The 18,973-nt window shown below is 46.3% G+C and overlaps 1 protein-coding gene and 1 long non-coding RNA gene across 2 annotated transcripts in view; one reads left to right on the top strand and one right to left on the bottom strand.

The window, feature by feature from the left end:
* Dixdc1 (DIX domain containing 1) overlaps positions 1 to 18,973 on the bottom strand; it is a 71,614-nt gene that overhangs the window by 31,864 nt on the left and 20,777 nt on the right. The window contains 7 exon segments of the mRNA XM_060373633.1: positions 414 to 562; positions 2,594 to 2,706; positions 9,279 to 9,386; positions 10,465 to 10,696; positions 13,662 to 13,787; positions 18,660 to 18,700; positions 18,702 to 18,865. Of these exon segments, the coding sequence (XP_060229616.1) occupies positions 414 to 562; positions 2,594 to 2,706; positions 9,279 to 9,386; positions 10,465 to 10,696; positions 13,662 to 13,787; positions 18,660 to 18,700; positions 18,702 to 18,865 (933 nt within the window).
* On the top strand, positions 6,212 to 9,060 carry LOC132649590 (uncharacterized). Its single transcript, XR_009588090.1, has 3 exons — positions 6,212 to 6,249; positions 6,883 to 7,101; positions 8,599 to 9,060. It is a non-coding gene; the product is annotated as an uncharacterized LOC132649590 (long non-coding RNA).

Below are 18,973 nucleotides of genomic sequence, written 5' to 3' on the forward strand. Positions count from 1 at the left end.
ACTTGCCTTGGCATCAGTTGCTGACGCGTTAGGAGGGAGCCAAGTCCCTCAGCTGGACTCGGCTGGAAACCTGGTGGCATTGCTGCCTCTTGCACCTTTCTGCTGCAGAACTCCTGAGAGACCGTTTTTGCTAGAAGTTGCAACTGCAGGTTTGTATGTGCATAAAAGACGCCTACCTACAAAGCAGGGGTCAGCCAGAGCTTCCGTGCGCACAATCCTAACAGCTGGACTTTAAACAAGAGGCTCAAAGTCCACTTAAAACATTCACAAATAGGGAATTTTCGCTCTCAGTGAATACTCGAACACAATTAAAATCAGGTGGGTTTCTGTTTCTTTGCCAAATGTTACCACTTACAACTTAAAATTAATAATTAACTAGGGCACCGAAAACAAACTGCAAAGGAAAGAGTTACCTGGAGTCCTGAAATCATTTTCTTTGCTTCCTCCATTTCTCTTTCTAAATGTTCTTGCTGCTCCAACAACTGTTCTTCCCATGTAGCTTCCAGATAGACTCCTGGGCTCCCAGGCCGCCAGTCTCGGGATAATGGAGAGTCTGTCTCATCTGCAAAATGAAAGGTGGGAGCATAGTCCATGTTGAGGAAGAGCGATTTCCGGCAGACCTGGCTCAGAGCACTTCACAGGTTTAGGTCACCTGCCTTCCAAACCTGTTTGCACAGATACACTGGGCTCTCCACTAGGTGGGGTTGTGAGGCACAAAGAAGGGGCTGCTAACTGGGGTACTGGGGCTGGAGAACACACAAGCTCTGTGAGGAAAGTCCATCCCTGTGATCCCCCAGGAAGCAGCAAGGCACTGAGACCCATTAAGGCATACAAACTGCCAACTCTGGAATCGACATCCCAGGGTCCCATTTGTAAGTAAAGGAACTGTCTAATGCAAATAGAAACAAAACTCCTTTAGGTGACTCTGAAGCTTCAGACAGAACGCTAGTTCAGCACGGGGCTGCTTGGTTTTCATTAACTTGACACAAACCCGGAAACACCTGGGAAGAGGATCACAAATGAGAAAACCGCCTCCGTCAGATTGCCTGTAGGCAAACCTGCAGGGCGGTTTTCCTGATTAATGATTGGTGTGAACCGGCCCAGGCCATCGTGGGTGTACCACACCTGGGCAGTTTTGGGCCTGGGAGGTAAAAGAAAACAAACGAAGCAAGCCAGTGAGCTATGTGTCTCCACGGTATCTGCTTCAGCTCTTGCCTCCTGTTTCCCACCAGACCTCCTGCCTCGGCAACCCCTCAAAAGGAATTATACCTCTGACCTAAAGTAACCCTTTCCTCCCCAGGTCACTTTTGGTAGTAATGGTTTGTCTGCTTGTTTTTATCACAGCAACAGAAACCCTAACTAAGACACATTCCTTTCACCCCCTTGAGCCTAACTGAGCCCTTTTCACACGTCATGTGAGTCACCCTGAAAGAAAATTAGTAAAGTGTCCTCCCAAAACTTTAATATTACAAGAATTTATGTCCTTGTCCTTAAGACCTCTTTGCTCTGGTGTCCTTGTCTGCTTCGTACAAACAGCATGCATCGCCATTTCATGTGCATTATGGAATGGGGGGGATCTTCGAGCAAGCTTCTCTTTTTCTAAGAGGTGCATAGTAACCCTCTAAGCTGTGGGACTCAACATGTTAATGTAAAGATTAAAAGAGGTAAGTAAAGCAGGAAGGACCCAGCAGTATCCTACAGTGCAGGTACTCAGTCCTCCCCTTCCCCCTCCCCCTCCCCAGCCTTGCATTTGATTCTGGGGGTGACTCCAGGCCTTTGCGACAGGGTCTCGCTACGCAGCACAGGTTGACCTGGAACTCGTTAGGTAGTCTAGCTGGCCCCAGCTTTGTGATCCATCCATCTCCATCTCTATCTCCTGAGTACTGAAATTAAGGATGTGCGGCACCTCACTCAGGCTACTGACTGGTACAAATGCTTGGGCTTGAGGGAAAGCAGAGTAAAGAATTCCATTTTGGTTTTTCTTTTGCAGGGTTCTGTTTCATTGTAACCGTTACGGAAAGAGTGGACTTCAACCCAGTGCTGGTACTTTGCTTTAGCTGTGTTTCTTTTCATGTTTAAGTAGATGGTGAAGAAGAAAAAAAAAGATAAGCAAGAGAGACTCAGAAGTTAAGCAAACAGAACTCTGTGGTCCTTTCTGTAGCCCTCATACCAAGACCTGTTCCTCTGCGGCATGGGCATTTTGGTTCAATCTATGTATTCCTGGATCCAACCTAAGTCAGCAAAGCACCAGCACTACCTCCACAAAATGGGAATAACAAAACTATTTACCCAAATAAGGCTTCTGACTGCCTCAATGCCATTGCCTAATTCGTAGGCAGCCAGCTAAGGGACGGCTTCTCCAGGCTGCTTCGAGCTTTTCTGACAGCTCAATACCAGAAAGGGCATTCTGTAAGAGGACAACTACATTAATTGGCTCAAAGGCATTAGAGCCCTTTAGAGCTGACCCTGACCCTACAGACACAGACTGTGAAGACAGACAAGGCCAGAAAGCTTAGAAGTAGTCAGAGCCGCTGAAGTCTTCAGGCTTTAAAAGCCTTCCCTGAAGCAACCCAAACAGGCAGGCAGATGGTACCTGTTCTATTCTCTAGTCCTTCGGTGGGAACAATCACAAAATCGGCTTTCTCTTCTGACTGGGTTATAATGGATTCACTCTTTGCACTGTGGATTGGACTGGGTGAAGTCAGACTGTGATCAAACAAAAAAGAGAAGCAATTATTATGAGCAGGTATACAGAAGTCAGCGTTCACAGTTCATCCCAGAAACATTTTCTTTACACCATGCCTTACATGATACCCAGCTCACAATTAGAACAAATCAACATTGAATGAAAAAATTAAAAAAAAAATAGTTCTTGGGAGTATTTTTGTTTTTCATGTCATTTAAAGATTTTATTTTTCAGTTACGTATATGTGAGCGTGTCTGTGTGAGGAGGTGGGCTCTATGCAATAGTGCTCCTGCAAACGCAGGTGGGGGTGTGCAATGTGTGTGTGCACGGGTGTGGGCATGTGAATGCAGGCAGGGGTGTCCGGTGGTGGGAGGTGTGCCTGTGAATTCAGGTGCCTGCAGAAACAAGAAGAGTGTGCTGAGTTCCCTGGACCTGGAGTTCTAGGTAGTTGTGAGCCATCCTAGGTGGGTGCTGGGAACTGAACTTGGGGTCTCCAGAAGAGCAGGAAGCAATCTTCACCACTGAGCCATCTCTCCAATACCCTAGGGAGTCTTTTCTATAATACAGCTTTAAGTATAACTGATTGAAATTATAGTTTCCCAGAATAGGCAATAAGTCATTGTTTTAATTTTTGTGTATCTACCACTATCAGTTCCTGGCCCATGTTCAGAGGGTGATGGTTGTGTTTCGTGGAGCTGGATCAAAATCTCTCTCCAGTAATCTGAGTCTCTCAAGCAAACAGAGAGCATCCCTAAGCTAATCTCACAAGAGGAGTATGGCAGGGGACAGTTTGGAGGTAGAGACTGCTGGAGTGCATGCAGTGCCAGGGTGGGTAGAAGGCCAGGAATTCATCCTCAGGGGACCCAGGATATGATAAGAGTGGGGGCTGGCACAATGGCTTACTGGGTAAGAGCACCTACTGCTTTTTCAGAGGACCAAGGTTCAGTTCCTAGCCCCAACATGGTGGCCTTCAACTATCTGTAACTCCAGTTCCAGGGGATCTGACACCCTCTTTGGCCCTTCACAGGCATGAGACATGTATGTACATGTGTGCGTAGAATGCATACAAAACAGTCATACACATATAATGAAAATATTTTAAAAAATAAGAGTGATAGGACAAACGGAGAAAACCCTGCTAGTGGCTGCTGGGTCAATGTTTGCTTGATCAGCTTTTACTAAAGAATTTTTGTTTGACATAGTTGCGAATCACCTCAAGACACCGTTCACTAATTCCTGTTCTGATGTGCATTTGGGAGAAAGTGTTCAGATTCTCAGGGAAGCAGACTTTACGTCTCCCCATGGACAAGACAAGATGGGAACGTGAGGCTAATTACCTCTCAGGGATGGAGGAGGCTGGGGAGCCCTTTCCCCTCGATATGCTATGAGAACATCAACACTAACACAATCTCAGGGGCTGTGGAGTCTACGGCTCAGCCCCCTCTTGGGAATTCTTTCCAAATCCATCACCCAGACAACAGTGAAAGTGTCTAGGACTCACTGACCCCCTTAATGTGCCCCTGACGTCTCCCAGGCTAATCCTCACAGCCACAAGCAGGAGGTAACATTTCCTCTTCCCAGAAACCAGAGAAAAACCAGAGACAAACGCAGTGGCAGGAGCCAGACTTCAAAACCTGTGGGCCAGTGTGTCCCCAGTATCCACAGCGGAAGTGGTGGAAATGATCTCAATTGGTACTATGTTCTCTTCTTTCTTAAAAATTAAAGTTCCAGGGCACTGCAGATCAGAGTAAGCTCATTTACCACATCTGTAGGTGCACAGATTAATCGAGTGAGAGAAGGGGTAGCAGGTAGTATTCAGAAATGTCGAGTGTTTTCTAGAACTCTCTTATCCGTTTTACTGTGTAGGCAATCTGACCTCCAGGCCAACAGGAATTCACAGCCAGGAAGGTTCTCATGTAAAGGGACTGCGTCCTTGATAAAGAGAGATTTATGAGTGCCCAGGCCCCAGCATTTACCACTTACAAAACTGGGAATCCGGGTGCACAAAGCCTTTGTCAGCTGCTCCTCTTCCTCAGCTGACAAGGTGCTACGGATAGCAAGCACCTCTGCCTGCATCTGGCTGGACCGCAGGAGGGATGTGCGAGACAAACCGGAGGGAGGGCGCAGTGGGGATCTACGATGCTGAGAAACAGCTTTCCTAAAAGCATAGACGCATGCTCAGTTCCACCTCTCCCCTCCAAGTGAGCTGCCTCCCATATAAGGGCAGAAGGAGGCGGACGTCTGGATATCCAACCCCACCGGGGGAGTGGCAGAGCAGCCAAAGGAAAACAACATTTCTTTTTCTTGAAATGAGACTGCCAGGGTAAGGCCACAGAGGTAAGACCTCGGTGGCAGGAAAATCCCAAGGCATGTGTCAGAGCAGTAACACCCACCAGGAAGAGGAAGGAGCTTTTAATCCTCGGCCTCAGGTCAAAGAAAAGTATCTTCATGCTAACTAATTATAAAACTTGGGCTCCTCCCTAACTAGCTTAAAAGTCATACTTGACAAACGAATAATCCCTATTTATCATAATCTTCTCTGAGGACTATGATAATCCAGGCAGAGAACTGCTGATTATAAATAGCTCCTATACATAGTCTCTTAATCTAGCATCTCACCAATATGAATTTATCATATCAGCAAACCACAACAAAGATATTGCCAAATTATATTTACATCAAATTTTTAAATGGGAAATAGAAGAAAAGGTGAATTCTCGTCGCCCTCGAAGTGCCTCCATTAGCAAACACACAGAGTCAATCTGTAAGTGGAGCCTCGAGTCAGCTCCAAATTCCTAAAATCACTCTATTTTGTAGTGCTAATCCCAGACCAGCAGCCTGTTCTCACAGAATAGCGCCCCCAGTCATCTCTTGTCCCCCGCCAACCACGTCCCCAGTCCGAGCCCTGTTTCCCCCTCATTTCCCCACCTCAACAGCCAAAGTGGCATCTCACCATTTGACTTGTGTCCCTCCCATGGTCCCCTCCTGGCTCTGGCTTCAGCAAGCCTGCTTCCCTGGGTGAGGTGGGAGGCTGAGAGTCACATCGCTCCTAAATCCTGGCATGTCCCCCCGCGCCGCGGCTCGAAGAACGACTCCAGAGATCAGCCAGCCAGCGAAACGGTTCGCCCGGGTCTCCGGAGAAAGTAGGAAGGGCAGAGGTGGGCGTCCTGGCCCCGGGGACCGAGATGCTCCCTGGGGTGAAGCGCGCTGTCCCGGCAGCTCAGACTCCGCAGCCGAGCCCCGGCGGAAGCCTCCTCCCATCGCCCGCGGCCGACTGCTGGCAGCTGCATCTCCGTCCCTGCGGCCGCGCGGCTCCGAGCATCCTCCGGGACAGCCGCATCTTAACCCATCTCCCCCGGGGCAAGAGGCTCCCGCGGCTCCCGCTGAGCGTCGAGTGGAGTCCGGCGTGTGGTGCTCCGGCTCGGCGCCGCCTCCAGATCCCTCCCTGCTCTCCCCCTCCCGTCCCCACTTCCCCCCACCACCCCCCTTTCCCCAGGCTGTCACACGCCGCCAGGCAGCGCTGGGCTTCGGCCCAAGCGCAGCCGACGGCTCTGGGAGGAGAGGTAAGGGTGGCGGCCGGGACCAGGGGCGCGGTCCAGACCTGGCGGGGAGGAGGGCAACGGGAGCCCCAGGAGCGACGGGGGATGGGCGGCGCCGCGGCAGAACCTCGGGGGTCTGATGGTCCTGGTGAGAAGCGTAGCAACGAAAACGTTGCTGCTCCTCTCTGACCCCTCCCTCCATGGACGCGTGGCTTCAAGACTGATCTACCCCGTGGAGTTCAGCCCGGCTCTCCTAGGATTGGGAGACTCAGGCAGGAGGGACACTGGAGCTCCCGCGCACATGCACACGCGTGCGCGCGCGGGCGCGCGCACACACACACACACACACACACACACACACACACACACACACACCCCGCAACAGTAAACCTGCAGAACTACCGTTGGCCGCTGCTCCCACCTTCCTTTCCCTCTAGCGGTTCTTGTGTTGCTCCCCCACCATCCCCCTAACTATAGGATCGTTCTGCTTGGGTGCAGTGAGAGGCTGGCCTGTTTAGTCGAGCAACAGGAGGGTAGAGCTTTGCCAGAGCATCCTTGAGAACCCGCAGGGGAAGGGACTCCACAGAATGTCTATTCTATATTCAAAGCTACACCCCACCCAAAACTGCAACATCTCCAAGATTCCTGCTCTTTCAGGAGTCACACGGCCGTAAGGCACTGGAGGAAGTGGGCAAATGACAGAACCTGCTAGAAGCTCTCTCCTTTCCTGACGGATCAACGAAGAAATAGAGTGCTGACGCTATCCCATGACACAGAGCATGGCAAAAACAGGAAGGAGAGGAAAACGGGAAAATGTGCACTTCTTCGACACATCTACAAACCGTTTGCCATTAGCCCAACACAGCCTTATGTCTGGTGGGTCCCTCACACTGATCTCACAGCTCCAGCTGCAATCTGAGTCCTGCCTAGAGGAAGGAAGCAGTCACCGTTAGGAGACTCACTCTTTTCCCCTCTCTAATTGACAGGCACACTCAGGCTCAGGAGAGCCAAAGGCCAGCAGGCATGCAGGAAGCAAGAGACCTCATTCTACAACAGAACAGCCTTTGATTCTGTACTGAGCCATAGACAGTCTCAGCCACAAGCAAAAAAGCAATGGTTTAGAGGCTCATTAAAAGCACCCCTACTGCTTCATGGTAGAATTTCTTTAGGTCAAAATGCCTTCTAACCAGAGATGAGGTTTACACAAAATTATAAAGGTACTATACCAAACACTGAATGTTTAATGATGGATTGTATGTTATAAATCCATTTCAGAAACAGAAGCTACACCCTATCTATAAACACTTTAAAGTTGAGCTAGGTTAGCAGTGTATATGATGATGGAAAGAGTTCCACAGAATCTCAATAAATCAGCAAACCGTCTGGCAAAATAGGATGGGATTGTATGAGGGGAAAAAGCAGGAGGAAGAAAAGAAGATGGGGAAATACACATAAGTCACAATTAGACTTAAACAGATCAGAGGAAGCTGGATTGGAGCAGAAGGGAAAAGATCACTAGAGAATACATGAAATACAATTCAGCAACAAAATCAAGTTAGCAAGTAGGCTGGGGATGTGTTTATAGGGGCATAATCTCCACGAGCCGGGAGAGTAATCTTTTCCTGCCACTATACTTGGCATGGTCAGGCTCTTATTAGGGCAGAGTGTCCTGTTCTGGTCTCTGCACTTGGCACTAAGGGAAGCAGACACCCTTCGTGACTAGAGTCACACCCACCCACAGCCCACTTAAATGCATACTAATGTGCCCCAATTCCCAGTCCTATAAATGAATGTGGAAACAGTAATGCGTCAGACAGTTGTGCACGATTTTCTCTCTTGTCGAGAGCTTTTTCCAGCCTTCTGTGGCTGTAACTAAAGAATCAGACTCAGCCTGCAGGGCAGTGCCAGAAAGCTGGCTCTCATAAACACTAGCAGCTGATACAAAAACACTGTGCTGGGCTGGACTCTGAAGGTCCCAGTCATGCCCCATGTGGTCAGAGCTAACTATTGTCACTGGGATGTGGCAGTTTCTGTGTGTGGGAAATTCACTAGCACTGTATTCCATAATTCTGTCAACACACAACCCACAGGCAGTGCTGAGAGCTAGTCCTTGAATGCCAAGCATAAACTGAGGAAAGCAAAAGAGGTTAGGTGCTTTTTGTTTTTCTTTGTTGTGGTGGTGGTCATCGAGTGTGTGTGTATGTGTGTGTGTATGTTTGTGTGTGTGTTTTGAGACAGGGTTTCTCTGTGTAGCCTTGGCTGTCCTGGACTTGCTTTGTAGACCAAAGCTGGCCTCGAACTCACAGAGATCTGCCTGCCTCTGCCTCCCAGGGTGCTGGGATTATAGTCATGCTTCTTGTTTTTCAATACTAGGGGTTGAACCCAGGACCTCTGGCACAGGAAGCACTCTATCACTATCAGCACATCCCGCCAACTGTGGGGAGCTGAGGAAGCCAGGAGTGAGTATGTGAAGAACAGATAAAGTCCTGAGTGAATGTATACTACTGACATGGACACTGTCATGTCAAGGACCAATGCCTCAGGCCCATGGGAAATGGGCAAAGCCTTCCCCACATTGGTCAGGCTCAGAACTGGTAAAGTCTTCCCCTGGTATGAGTGCAAATGTTGACAGTGTACAATTATGAGTATTTACTAATGGTTGACCCATGTCAAACTGGCAGGTCACGGATGTTGGATGATTACAGCCTGAGATTGTTCACTTAGAGACCTACCATGACCAGCTCATTCTCTACCTCTGTGCTGTACCTAATAAATACACTGAGGTTCCAAGTTGCATGTAGTAGGTGGCGCCTCTCCATCAGAGCGTGAGCACCCCTTGCCCCCAACTTCTTGGTGTACATGTGGGTCATTTCTTTAGTATCTGTCCTTTCTTTACTCCCTTGCCACCGCACAGGTTTCTAGATCCAAGCCTCGAGGCACACAGTACTCAACCCCACAGGTGCCCTTTGGTCTTGCTACTTGAAGCTTAGACTCCCCAGAGCAGGCAGCTCTCTGCCCAGACTGTAAAGGTACAGAATGTCAGACACACTCACCTGGAGCAGCTCGACTCAGAAGGGGACCTTTGTTGCCCTTCGTATTGCTGCACAAGTGCGCGCACGCTCCAGTATGGATTCTCGATCTCCTCATCCATGCTGCTGTTCCTAAAGGTGAGGGGGTGGGATGGGAGCCAGAAGAGGGGACAGTGTTAGATATGCAGCTCAGGTCAGCTCTGCAAGTACAGATATCCTGCCACTCAGTGTGCACTACAGGGAAGAAATGAGCGAGGCAGCTGGGCAGCCTGGCACACACCTACCACTCCAGCATCAGGAGGTAAAGGCAGGAGGACCAGGAGTTTGGGCTATGTAGATAGCAAGATCTTGTACACACACACACACACACACAGAGAGAGAGAGAGAGGGAAAGATAAAAAGAGGGAGGGGGGATACATGCATTGAGAAGGTGAATAAGGTAAAATGCTTTCTTCTAAGGCACTAAAACCTCGTAGAGAAGGCAAACACAAAAACGAGTAATTTTAGCAACGGCTGTGACACCGCAGGGTCATGTTCTCCTTTAGCAACTACACAACCCTCAAAGCACTTCCTAGCATGAAGTTTCAAGGCAGACTAGCTTTGTGGATACATCCCAGGATACAGCCTCCCCCAGACTGACTACATATCTCCCAACGAAGAAAGCACATTGTGCCAACTTCATTTATTTAATTTTTGGGGATGACAGCAAACTTTCACACATGGTTCCTTACATTCTTCTAGCTGCAAAGTAAAAATCTCCAAAGAAAAGGCTTAGTGTGGCTTGCTGCTTTGGGCCTGTAATCTGAACTATTAGGAAAGCTAAGACAGCAGGAGCATACATTCTCAGCTTGCCTGGATCAAGAGTGAGTTCAAGGCCAGACTGGACAACTTAACAAGACCCTGTCTCAAGACACAAGGAGGCTGAGGACATGATATAAAAGTAGCCCCCTTCCTTAGTTTGTGTAAGGCACTAGGTTCACTAGCCAGGATCATCATCATCATCATCATCAAAACAAACAAACAAACAAACAAACAAACAAAAAGGCCAAGCTTTTCTCACTAAGATTTCCCTCCTCCACTGTATTTGGTTATCTTTTCTGCAGTGTGGGGCTGTTTGATTGATTGCTGTTTCCATATACTTGCACTGTAATTATCTAAGCAAAGAAATGCCAGGGGGGAAAAAACCCAGTTCCTCTCCCCAGATTTTTACCTCTGTCTATACCGGAAGACATCCCGTCCTGACCGTGACATGTCATGGCACACATCAGCCAGAGCAGCAGCTGCTCCTTGGGCCACAGCGGTAGCACAGTGTGGTTGGTGGCTCTGCAGTGGGGCTTTGGAATCTCGCCCCTGGCTCACCATCCGGCTAGAGCCGGGTTTAAAGTGAGCTGCCAAGGCAAGGACCAGCCTCATGATGGACTTCAGGTTTCCTTCCACAATGTCTAAAGGACAAGACAGAACAAAAGGTGCTGAGAGGGAGGCAGAGGATATATATATATATATACACACACACACACACTGTTATGCTGTGATCTAGTAAACCAGGCAGGAAGTCTCCATTTTCATAAAGCCATGTTGAACAAGGGTACACAGAAGGATTCAAAGCAATGACAGTAAAGTATGATAATATATTGGTTAGACAGGAGAGGTACAGGGGTCTTTAGGAGTTCATGGGGAGTTTTACCTTAGAGATGTCAAGGATGTATTGCTAGAGGAAGTGAGCCCTCAATTGAGGCTGGGTTAGGGGAGATGCTTCATTAGCTAATAGGAGAGAAGGGATAAGAACAATCCAGGAAAAAGTACATTCAAAGTCCCAGAGATCAGTGTAATGGGTGATCTTGTCCATTAGGAGAACTACAGACCAAGTGGCTACTGAGCACTTAAATGTCACCACTCTGAACTGAAATATGTTCTTAAAAAGTACTGCAATTACATGTAATTAAATGTTAAGTAATAACACCCCCCCACACACACACACGGGAATGCAAAAGATCTCAGACAGTATAAAAATAGAATGTGGGGCTAGAGAGATGGCTCAGTGGTTAAGAGTGCTGGATGCTCTTTCCAGAGGACCCAGGTCCAGTTCATAGCACCCACATGGCAGCTCAAAACCATCTGTAACTCCAATCACAGGGGATCTGATGCCCTCTTCTGGACCCTGAGAGCACCAGACACACACATAATGCACAGACATACATGCAGGCAAAATACCTGTACACATAAAAATAAATAAAATAAAATGTAAAATATATTCTACATTTTGTTTAATGTAATGTTTAATATTGAGTTCATGATAAAGTGATCATGTTACGGTCATACTGGGTTAAAATGTATTATTAAAACTATTTTAAGCCCTTGCTGTTTATAATGAGGCCTTAGAATGCATTTAAATTTTTATATGGTATGCAGTGTATGTCTATGGTCCAGCAGTGTGGTGGAGAGAGTGAAAGAGCTGACAAGAGCCCCAGAGCTCAGCAGGAGAACAGAAAGCTAAGACAGGCTGGGAAGTATGGGACCAGGAAAGATGCTGGATTTTATCCAAGTGACTTCCAAGTGTACAGTGGTAACACAATGATATGTGCTCTTAGTTCACTCCAGCTGTAGCATGGAAAGCTAAAGGGAGAGGGAAATCAATGCAGCAGGACTTATTAAGAAACACTGAGGGCTGGAGAGATGGCTCAGAGGTTAAGAGCACTGGCTGCTCTTCCAAAGGTCCTGAGTTCAATTCCCAGCAACCACATGGTTTGCTCACAACCATCTATAATGAGATCTGGTGCCCTCTTCTGGCATACAGGTGTATATGCAAGCAAAACACTATATAATAAATAAAATTTAAAAAAAGAAACACTGAGCCTATTCAGGTAAAAGACAATGATGCCCCAAATGGAGTGTTCCCTTAAAATAGTTCATTTTACTGGGCCAGATCCCCAAGCCCACTCCACATGGGGACCAGATAAAAGCTATCACTGCACTCTAAATTCTGCCCTAGAAAAAAAGAGGAAAGAACACACACACACACACACACACACACACGAGGGAACACGTATTCTGAAAGTTCTGGTTAAAGTTAATGCAAGGAAATGAATACAGTTCCATTGTTCAGCTTTATAGCCTTTCAAATGTACAAAGCATGAAAAGAATTATTTGATGTCTTCTACCCGATGCTCTTAATAGTCACTATTTGTTCACCTGAGTAACTTCAAACATGCAGAACATCAACAACCCAACATGAAAGCGTTCCTCCCACCCTCACTCTCGGCAAACCAGCCTACAGACAACAGACCCAAAAGCTGCTGCTGAAATGCAGCCAGATCTAGTCAGTTCTATAAAGGCATCAAAAGGAGAAAGGAGCCTGTGCTTTCTAAGGACCCCTATGTAGCTTCTTCCTAACAGCATGGGCAAAGGGTCACAACACTACAGAAGGCTACATATAAAGGCTGCAGGGCCCTTTTGTCTGCATGGAATGCTCTCACAGCCAAAAAAAGAAAAAAGAAATGCTATAAAATAATCTCCTTTTAAGCTAAGTGTGGTACACCTCTCTTAAGCACCACAACTTAAGATACAGAGGCAGAAAAAACACCTAAGTTGAGGAAAGCCTAAGATACAGCAAATTCCAAGTCAGCCAGGGTTACACAGTGAGACCCTGTCTCAATGTGTGTGTGTGTGTGTGTGTGTGTGTGTGTGTGTGTGTGTGTATCTCAAGCCTGGGAGGCATTAGAGATGTGTCTCAGTTGATCCAGTGCTTGACTGGCACTCACCAAGCCTTGAGTTCAGTCCCCAGCACTAGCTGGGTGATGGTGCAGTTTTGTAACCTGAGTACTGAGGAGGTAAAAGCTACAGGATCAGAAGGTCAAGGTCATCCTTGGCTCCATAGCAGTTTCATGACCATCCTGGGCTACATAACGCCCTATCTCAGAAAATAAAGAAAAATAGAAGAAATGAGATAGTTTCTTCTAGGAAATTGAATGGAAAAGTGTAAGTTATGATGGTTTATAATAAATACTACTTGATCACAAAACCCAAAGAACTAAAAAAAAAAAAAAAAAAAAAAAATGCAATCTGTCTTCATTCTTGATAATTTAAACGAGACATCCCAAAATTAATGTTTCAGTTTTGACATTTATTCTTGTACCATTAATTTTCCCGCACACATTCAAGCAGACATATACGCAATTCAAATTACTGGAGAGCTTCTACCTCTAGCCAGGTCTCTGGAGCACTGGGATTTCAGTACTCCATCACTGCCTTCCAAGAGGGCCCCTGTCTTCATGAGAAAAGGGTACAAGGCCATGGGCTAATCCTACTCCAGTCTGCTCAGAACTGCTGGCCAAATGGCCAAGGGAGCGTTCAGACTGGTCCGTAGTGGTGAAGCTGGGCATTTCTTCTGAGGACGGGGTGCTGACTAACCTTTGGCTGAGGTCTGGTGCATACGGATCTTCTTGGAAGCCACGAACTGCAGCACCCTCTCCACGTTACTCTTCATCTCTTGCTGGTTACTGGGACTCAACTGTACTCCACTCAGTTTTTCTCCTGCTGTTAAGAGAGGAGGGAGAAAACAACATCATAAGGGAGAAATTTATCATCGTCTCAAAGCAGCCAGGCACAAGAGAGGGGATGCCAACACTAAGAATCTCTATACATACGTGACTTATGTCCTGGTGTGTGCACCAGGGGAAGTGGGTGGAGAAGAGAAAAATGAAAGACTGTCACAACACTTTGGTCTCTCAAATGTAAACCCATAATCTTGTGACGTTATTGCGTACATTTATTAATGCAATAAATATTCATGAGTTGCCACCCTGTGCCAAACACTGTTCTGGGCCCTACAGAGAACAGAGAACAAAGTAAACAAAGTCTCTTTCTCCCGTGAACGTCTAAAATATAACAAGTCACTGTTTAGTGTAATCTGAGTATAAAGACTGAGAAAAAGGAGTGATCCTGACCTTTCTGATAATATAATAGCTTTGCAAAGCCTGAATAAGAGATGTTTATATTTAAGAAGTGCCAGGCCAGGCTAAAGACCATACAGACAGACACCAACATGGGGTTAGCACAGACTATCTGAGGAGCAAAAAACCAGTGTGGCTAGCTAGGTCACATGCCTATGACCTCACTAGTTGGGAGGCTGAGGCAAGAGGTTCAGGAACCAAATCAGGTTAATCAAACTTATCCATGCTACACAGCAAGTTCTGGGTCAGCCTGGGCTACATGAAAATAAATAAATAAACAAACAAAGAAAGAAAAGACCAATGTGACTAGAGTGGAGTTATCAGAGTCAAGAGCCAAAAGAGGCCACAAAGGTAAGCAACGCCAGTCACACAGGACTTTGTGGAACACAAGAACAATCCAGAATTTTATTCTAAGGGTATTGAAAAGCCAGTGGGGACTTCCAGACAGTGTAGTGACATTATCTAGTTTGTGGCTTCCAAAGTTGACTGGCATAGATATAATAGATACAGATCATGAAGGGGACGAAACAGAGAGATTAGTCAGGATGGTTGTCGCAATATTCAAGGCCAGAGATAAGGATGGTTGGGGGCTTAAGTGGAAGAGAATGGCTGGCCAGAAGTCAGATGTTGAGCATATTTTGAACACAAAGCAGAAGGTGTATGTTAAGAACTGGCTGTGATACAGGAAGGAAAGAAAATACGAATGACTTCCAAGTGTTCTGCTTCACAAGTGAGAGAATGTTAACAGGAGGTGCTCCTTGACAAAGATGTGAGCAAGGCAGGGAGGGTAAAGAAACAAAAAGTATGGGTGTGGGTGAGGAGGTAAGGAAATAAAAAGTTCTGATTAGCTGTATGTAAGGCATTCAAGCAACAGTGGTGAACAGGACACTGTCTGGGCATGTCTAGAAATCAAGGAAAAGCTGAAGGCTACATACACAAAATTAGGGAGAGAATATGACGCTCTCTCTTTTCTCTGATGTATGTGTGAGTGCACATGAGGTGTGTGGTGTGTGCACACATAGGTGTGCATGGCTGTACTATGGAAGAAGCTGATATCTTGCTCTGTCACCATACTTGAAACAAACCCTTGAAACAGGTTTGTTTGTTTGCTTGTTTGTTTGTTTGCCTGGAGCTAGGGAGGCAGTCAACATGCATCAGTGATCCCCCTGTCTCCACCCCCACACAGTGCTGGAGTTATGGGTGCATTTGTGATCATGCATAGCTTTTGTTTTGTTGGGTTTTTTTTTTTTTTTTTTTTTTTTTTTTGGTTTTTCAAAACAGTTTCTCTTTGTATACCTGGCTGTCCTTGAATTCACAGGGATCCACCTGCCTCTGATTACAGGCATGTGCTATTGTGCCCAACTACCATGCATGGCTTTTTAAACATGGGTACTGGGGATTCAAACGCCAAACCTCATGCTTGTGCATGAACCATCACCGAGTCGTCTCTTCAGCCCTGTTGAGGTTATTTCAGGCTGGAGATATACGTTACTTGAAAACTGCTTGCCTAGCATGTTCAAGACTAACTCACTTTCCAGAAAATACACACACACTGTTTAAAACCTGGATCTTAGAAAACAAAAACACATATTAATACTGTTTCCATGTCCATGGACTATCTCTGGAAATAACACTGGCTGCCAGAATGGTGGATGGGTAACTGTGATGGCTAACATTGATTATCTATCAACCTGACAGGATATACAATCGCCTAGGAGACAAGTCTCTCCATTATGGGACTCTTCACATTAGGTTAGGCCATGTCTGTGAGAGAAAATCTTAATTAAGTTAATTGAAGAAAGAACCCCTAAAAATGGTCAGCAACATTCCCTGCGCGTGGGTCCTGACACATGAAGGTGAGCTGAGCCCACCAGCATGCACTGCTCTCTCCTGGATGTGGCTGCAACTTGACCAGCTGCCTCAAACCCCTGTCACCACTTTTTCTCTACCTTCACACAGGAAGCCAAAATAAACCTGCCCCCCCCCCCTTTTTTTTTCTGAGACAGGGTTTCTCTGTGTAGCCTTGGCTGTCCTGGACTCACTTTGTAGACTCAGACTCACAGAGATCTGCCTGCCTCTGCCCCCCAGAGGGCCGGAATCACAGGTATGCACCACCTCACCTGTCTAAACCTTTTCTTTTTTAAGTTGTTTTTGCCCAGAGTATTTTGTCATGGAAACAACACAAGTACTAAAATATTACCTGTTAAAGAAATACAGGTAGAAGAAGGGCTTTTTTTTTTTTTTTTTTTTTTTTTTTACTTTAAGTCTTTTGTGCCTACATTTCCTGCTCTTCCACATGCAACTTATTGAAATAAAGAAAAAAGAAATGCTTAAAACGGACTTTGAGATTCTTTTTCCATTTTATTTTTGGTTATGTGCACATGTGTACACTGGTGTGTGTGTGTGTGTGTGTGTGTGTGTGTGTGTGTGTGTGTGTGTGTGTGTGTGTGTGTGTGTGTGTGTGTACAAAAGACCAGAAGAGGATGGCCCAGAGCTGAGGGATGGCCCAGAGCTGGAGTTACAGAAGACTGTGAGTCACCCTACGTGGGTGGTGGGAGGCAGACCCAGGTCCTCTGCAGAAGCGGCACACATACTCTTAGTAGCTGAGCACCTCTCCAGCCAGGAATCTGGAAGTAAAACAGAGCTAGGTTTGCACCTCTCCCTGGATGCTTAAAGTTATGTGAACTTGTGAAGTTGCTGAGCCTCGTAAACTCCATCAGGAAAATAGTACAGGTCGATCATCCATAATCTAAAGCTCTGAACTATCAAACGCCCCAAATCTGAAACATTGTTAGTATTTTATGTATATGGCTGTATGTAAGTATGTCAGTGCATACCCGGTGCCCAGGGAGGCCAGAAGAGGTCACCAGAGGCCCCAGAACTGGAGTTACTAATAGATGGTTGTGAGTCACCATGATGAGTTCCAAAAGACCACGGAACACAAACCCTGGGCCCTGGAAAGAGCAGCCAAAGATCTTAACTGCTGAGTCACCTCTCTAGCCTAAACATCTAAAACATTTTAAGTGTCATACAGGTGCTCAAAAATTTTCTGATTTGGGGGGCATTTGGATTTTCCTCAATGCTTAGTTTTAAGTGGTCAACTCTGTTTTGTTTTTGTTTGTTTGTTTAATCCATCATCTCACACCTACATCCCAAATAAATCAAAGTAACAAACATGGCTTTTTTTATATACACACATACACACACGCATATATATACACTTATTCAGTAGCCATTGTTTATTTTTGTAGATCTTCCTCTTTGTTTCCTGAAAATGGGAATAATAATGTTTCCTAAGGGTGTGATGGTCAAATAAATTAATACAGGATAGAGTGCATTCCATCCTAGGAGCTGCAATTACTCCTGCTACTTATGCTCATTATAAATGAATACTCAATTATGAACTGTCTCAAAAAAATATTCACAGATAGGCTGCCTGCTGCCAACCAGCTTCTCCCACACCACACACCTCTTGACACTAAGCAACATCAACTGACCAATAATAAATGTTCAAAAACTTATTCTGTGCACCAGGGTTTGTGGATCCATGAAAACAAAATAGTGTATTCTCTTCAATAGCTCAGTCTATACCATGATAATTGCCAGCCATTGAGAGAAATCCTAGAAAGCTATAGACAAACACTATAGACATAATACTATAGAACCCTAATAAGAACAGCACCTGGAATTAGAGAGGAAATCCCTTCCATGAAAACACATGGGTCTGAATGTCATAGGGGGAAGTCCTTTTATTAGTGAAATTTTCTCTTTGGCCTGGATGCTACTCCCTTTCCTGTTTTTGTTCTCTCTTTCTCTTTCTCTCTCTCTCCCTCTACCTCCCTCTCTTCTCTCTCTCTCTATCTCCCTCTCTCCTCTCTCCTCTCTCTCTCTCTCTCCATCTCCCTCTCTCCTCTCTCTTTCCATCTCCCTCTCTCCTCTCTCTTTCCATCTCCCTCTCTTCTCTCTCTCTCTCTCCATCTCCCTCTCTCCTCTCTCTCTCCCTGTCCCCCTCCCTCTCCGGCACATGGATGCTGGTAGTTGAACCCAGGTCCTCTGCAAGAGCAACCTCTGTCCTCAACTGCTGGGCCACCTCTCTAGCCCCACCAGTTCTGTTTTTAATTTAGACAGTTCTTCTGGAATCCATTCTCCCCTATTTAAACATTAGTTCTTCTGGTCTGCCATTCCTGAACCCCTAGGACTAAGGCAGAGCATCTCTTCTATGTATCCTCCTCTGCTTATCTCCATCAGAATGTTAAGTACAGTAATAAACCAGACCTCACTTTCCAGTCTTCCCAATTAGAATGGAAACCTTTGAGGGCAGTGACAGGGTAAACAACTTCCCTTATAACACAGTGCCTAATACACAGTGTTTACTGACCAATGTGTGAATTAACCTTGGGCAAGTATTTTTAGGTCTTCCCAACTTTGTTGCTGTGTGTTCTAAAGAAGGAACAACCTGCTTCGAAGGACGAATGGAGAAGAAAGAAGTCAGTTCTCGTCTATGCTACCATCAGAGTCCAAGGCCAACTGACCAACAATCTCGATGAGATAGGCCAGGATCACTCCATCTCGGAGATCCTGTCGCAGGTCCTGCACAGGCTTCACGGATGGCCTCTTCTTCAGCTGGGCATTCACCCAGGCCACATAGGCCTGTAGCTGTTGCTGGAAAATAAAAGGTGGAGATAAGGGAAAGATGGCATATCAGTCTTATCCTCTATCCCCTGTAAGGCAGCTTGAGAGCGTGAGGTACAGTGGGAAGTCTATACCAGG

This window comes from Meriones unguiculatus, chromosome 1 (assembly GCF_030254825.1).
Source record: "Meriones unguiculatus strain TT.TT164.6M chromosome 1, Bangor_MerUng_6.1, whole genome shotgun sequence".
NCBI classification, from domain to species: domain Eukaryota; kingdom Metazoa; phylum Chordata; class Mammalia; order Rodentia; family Muridae; genus Meriones; species Meriones unguiculatus.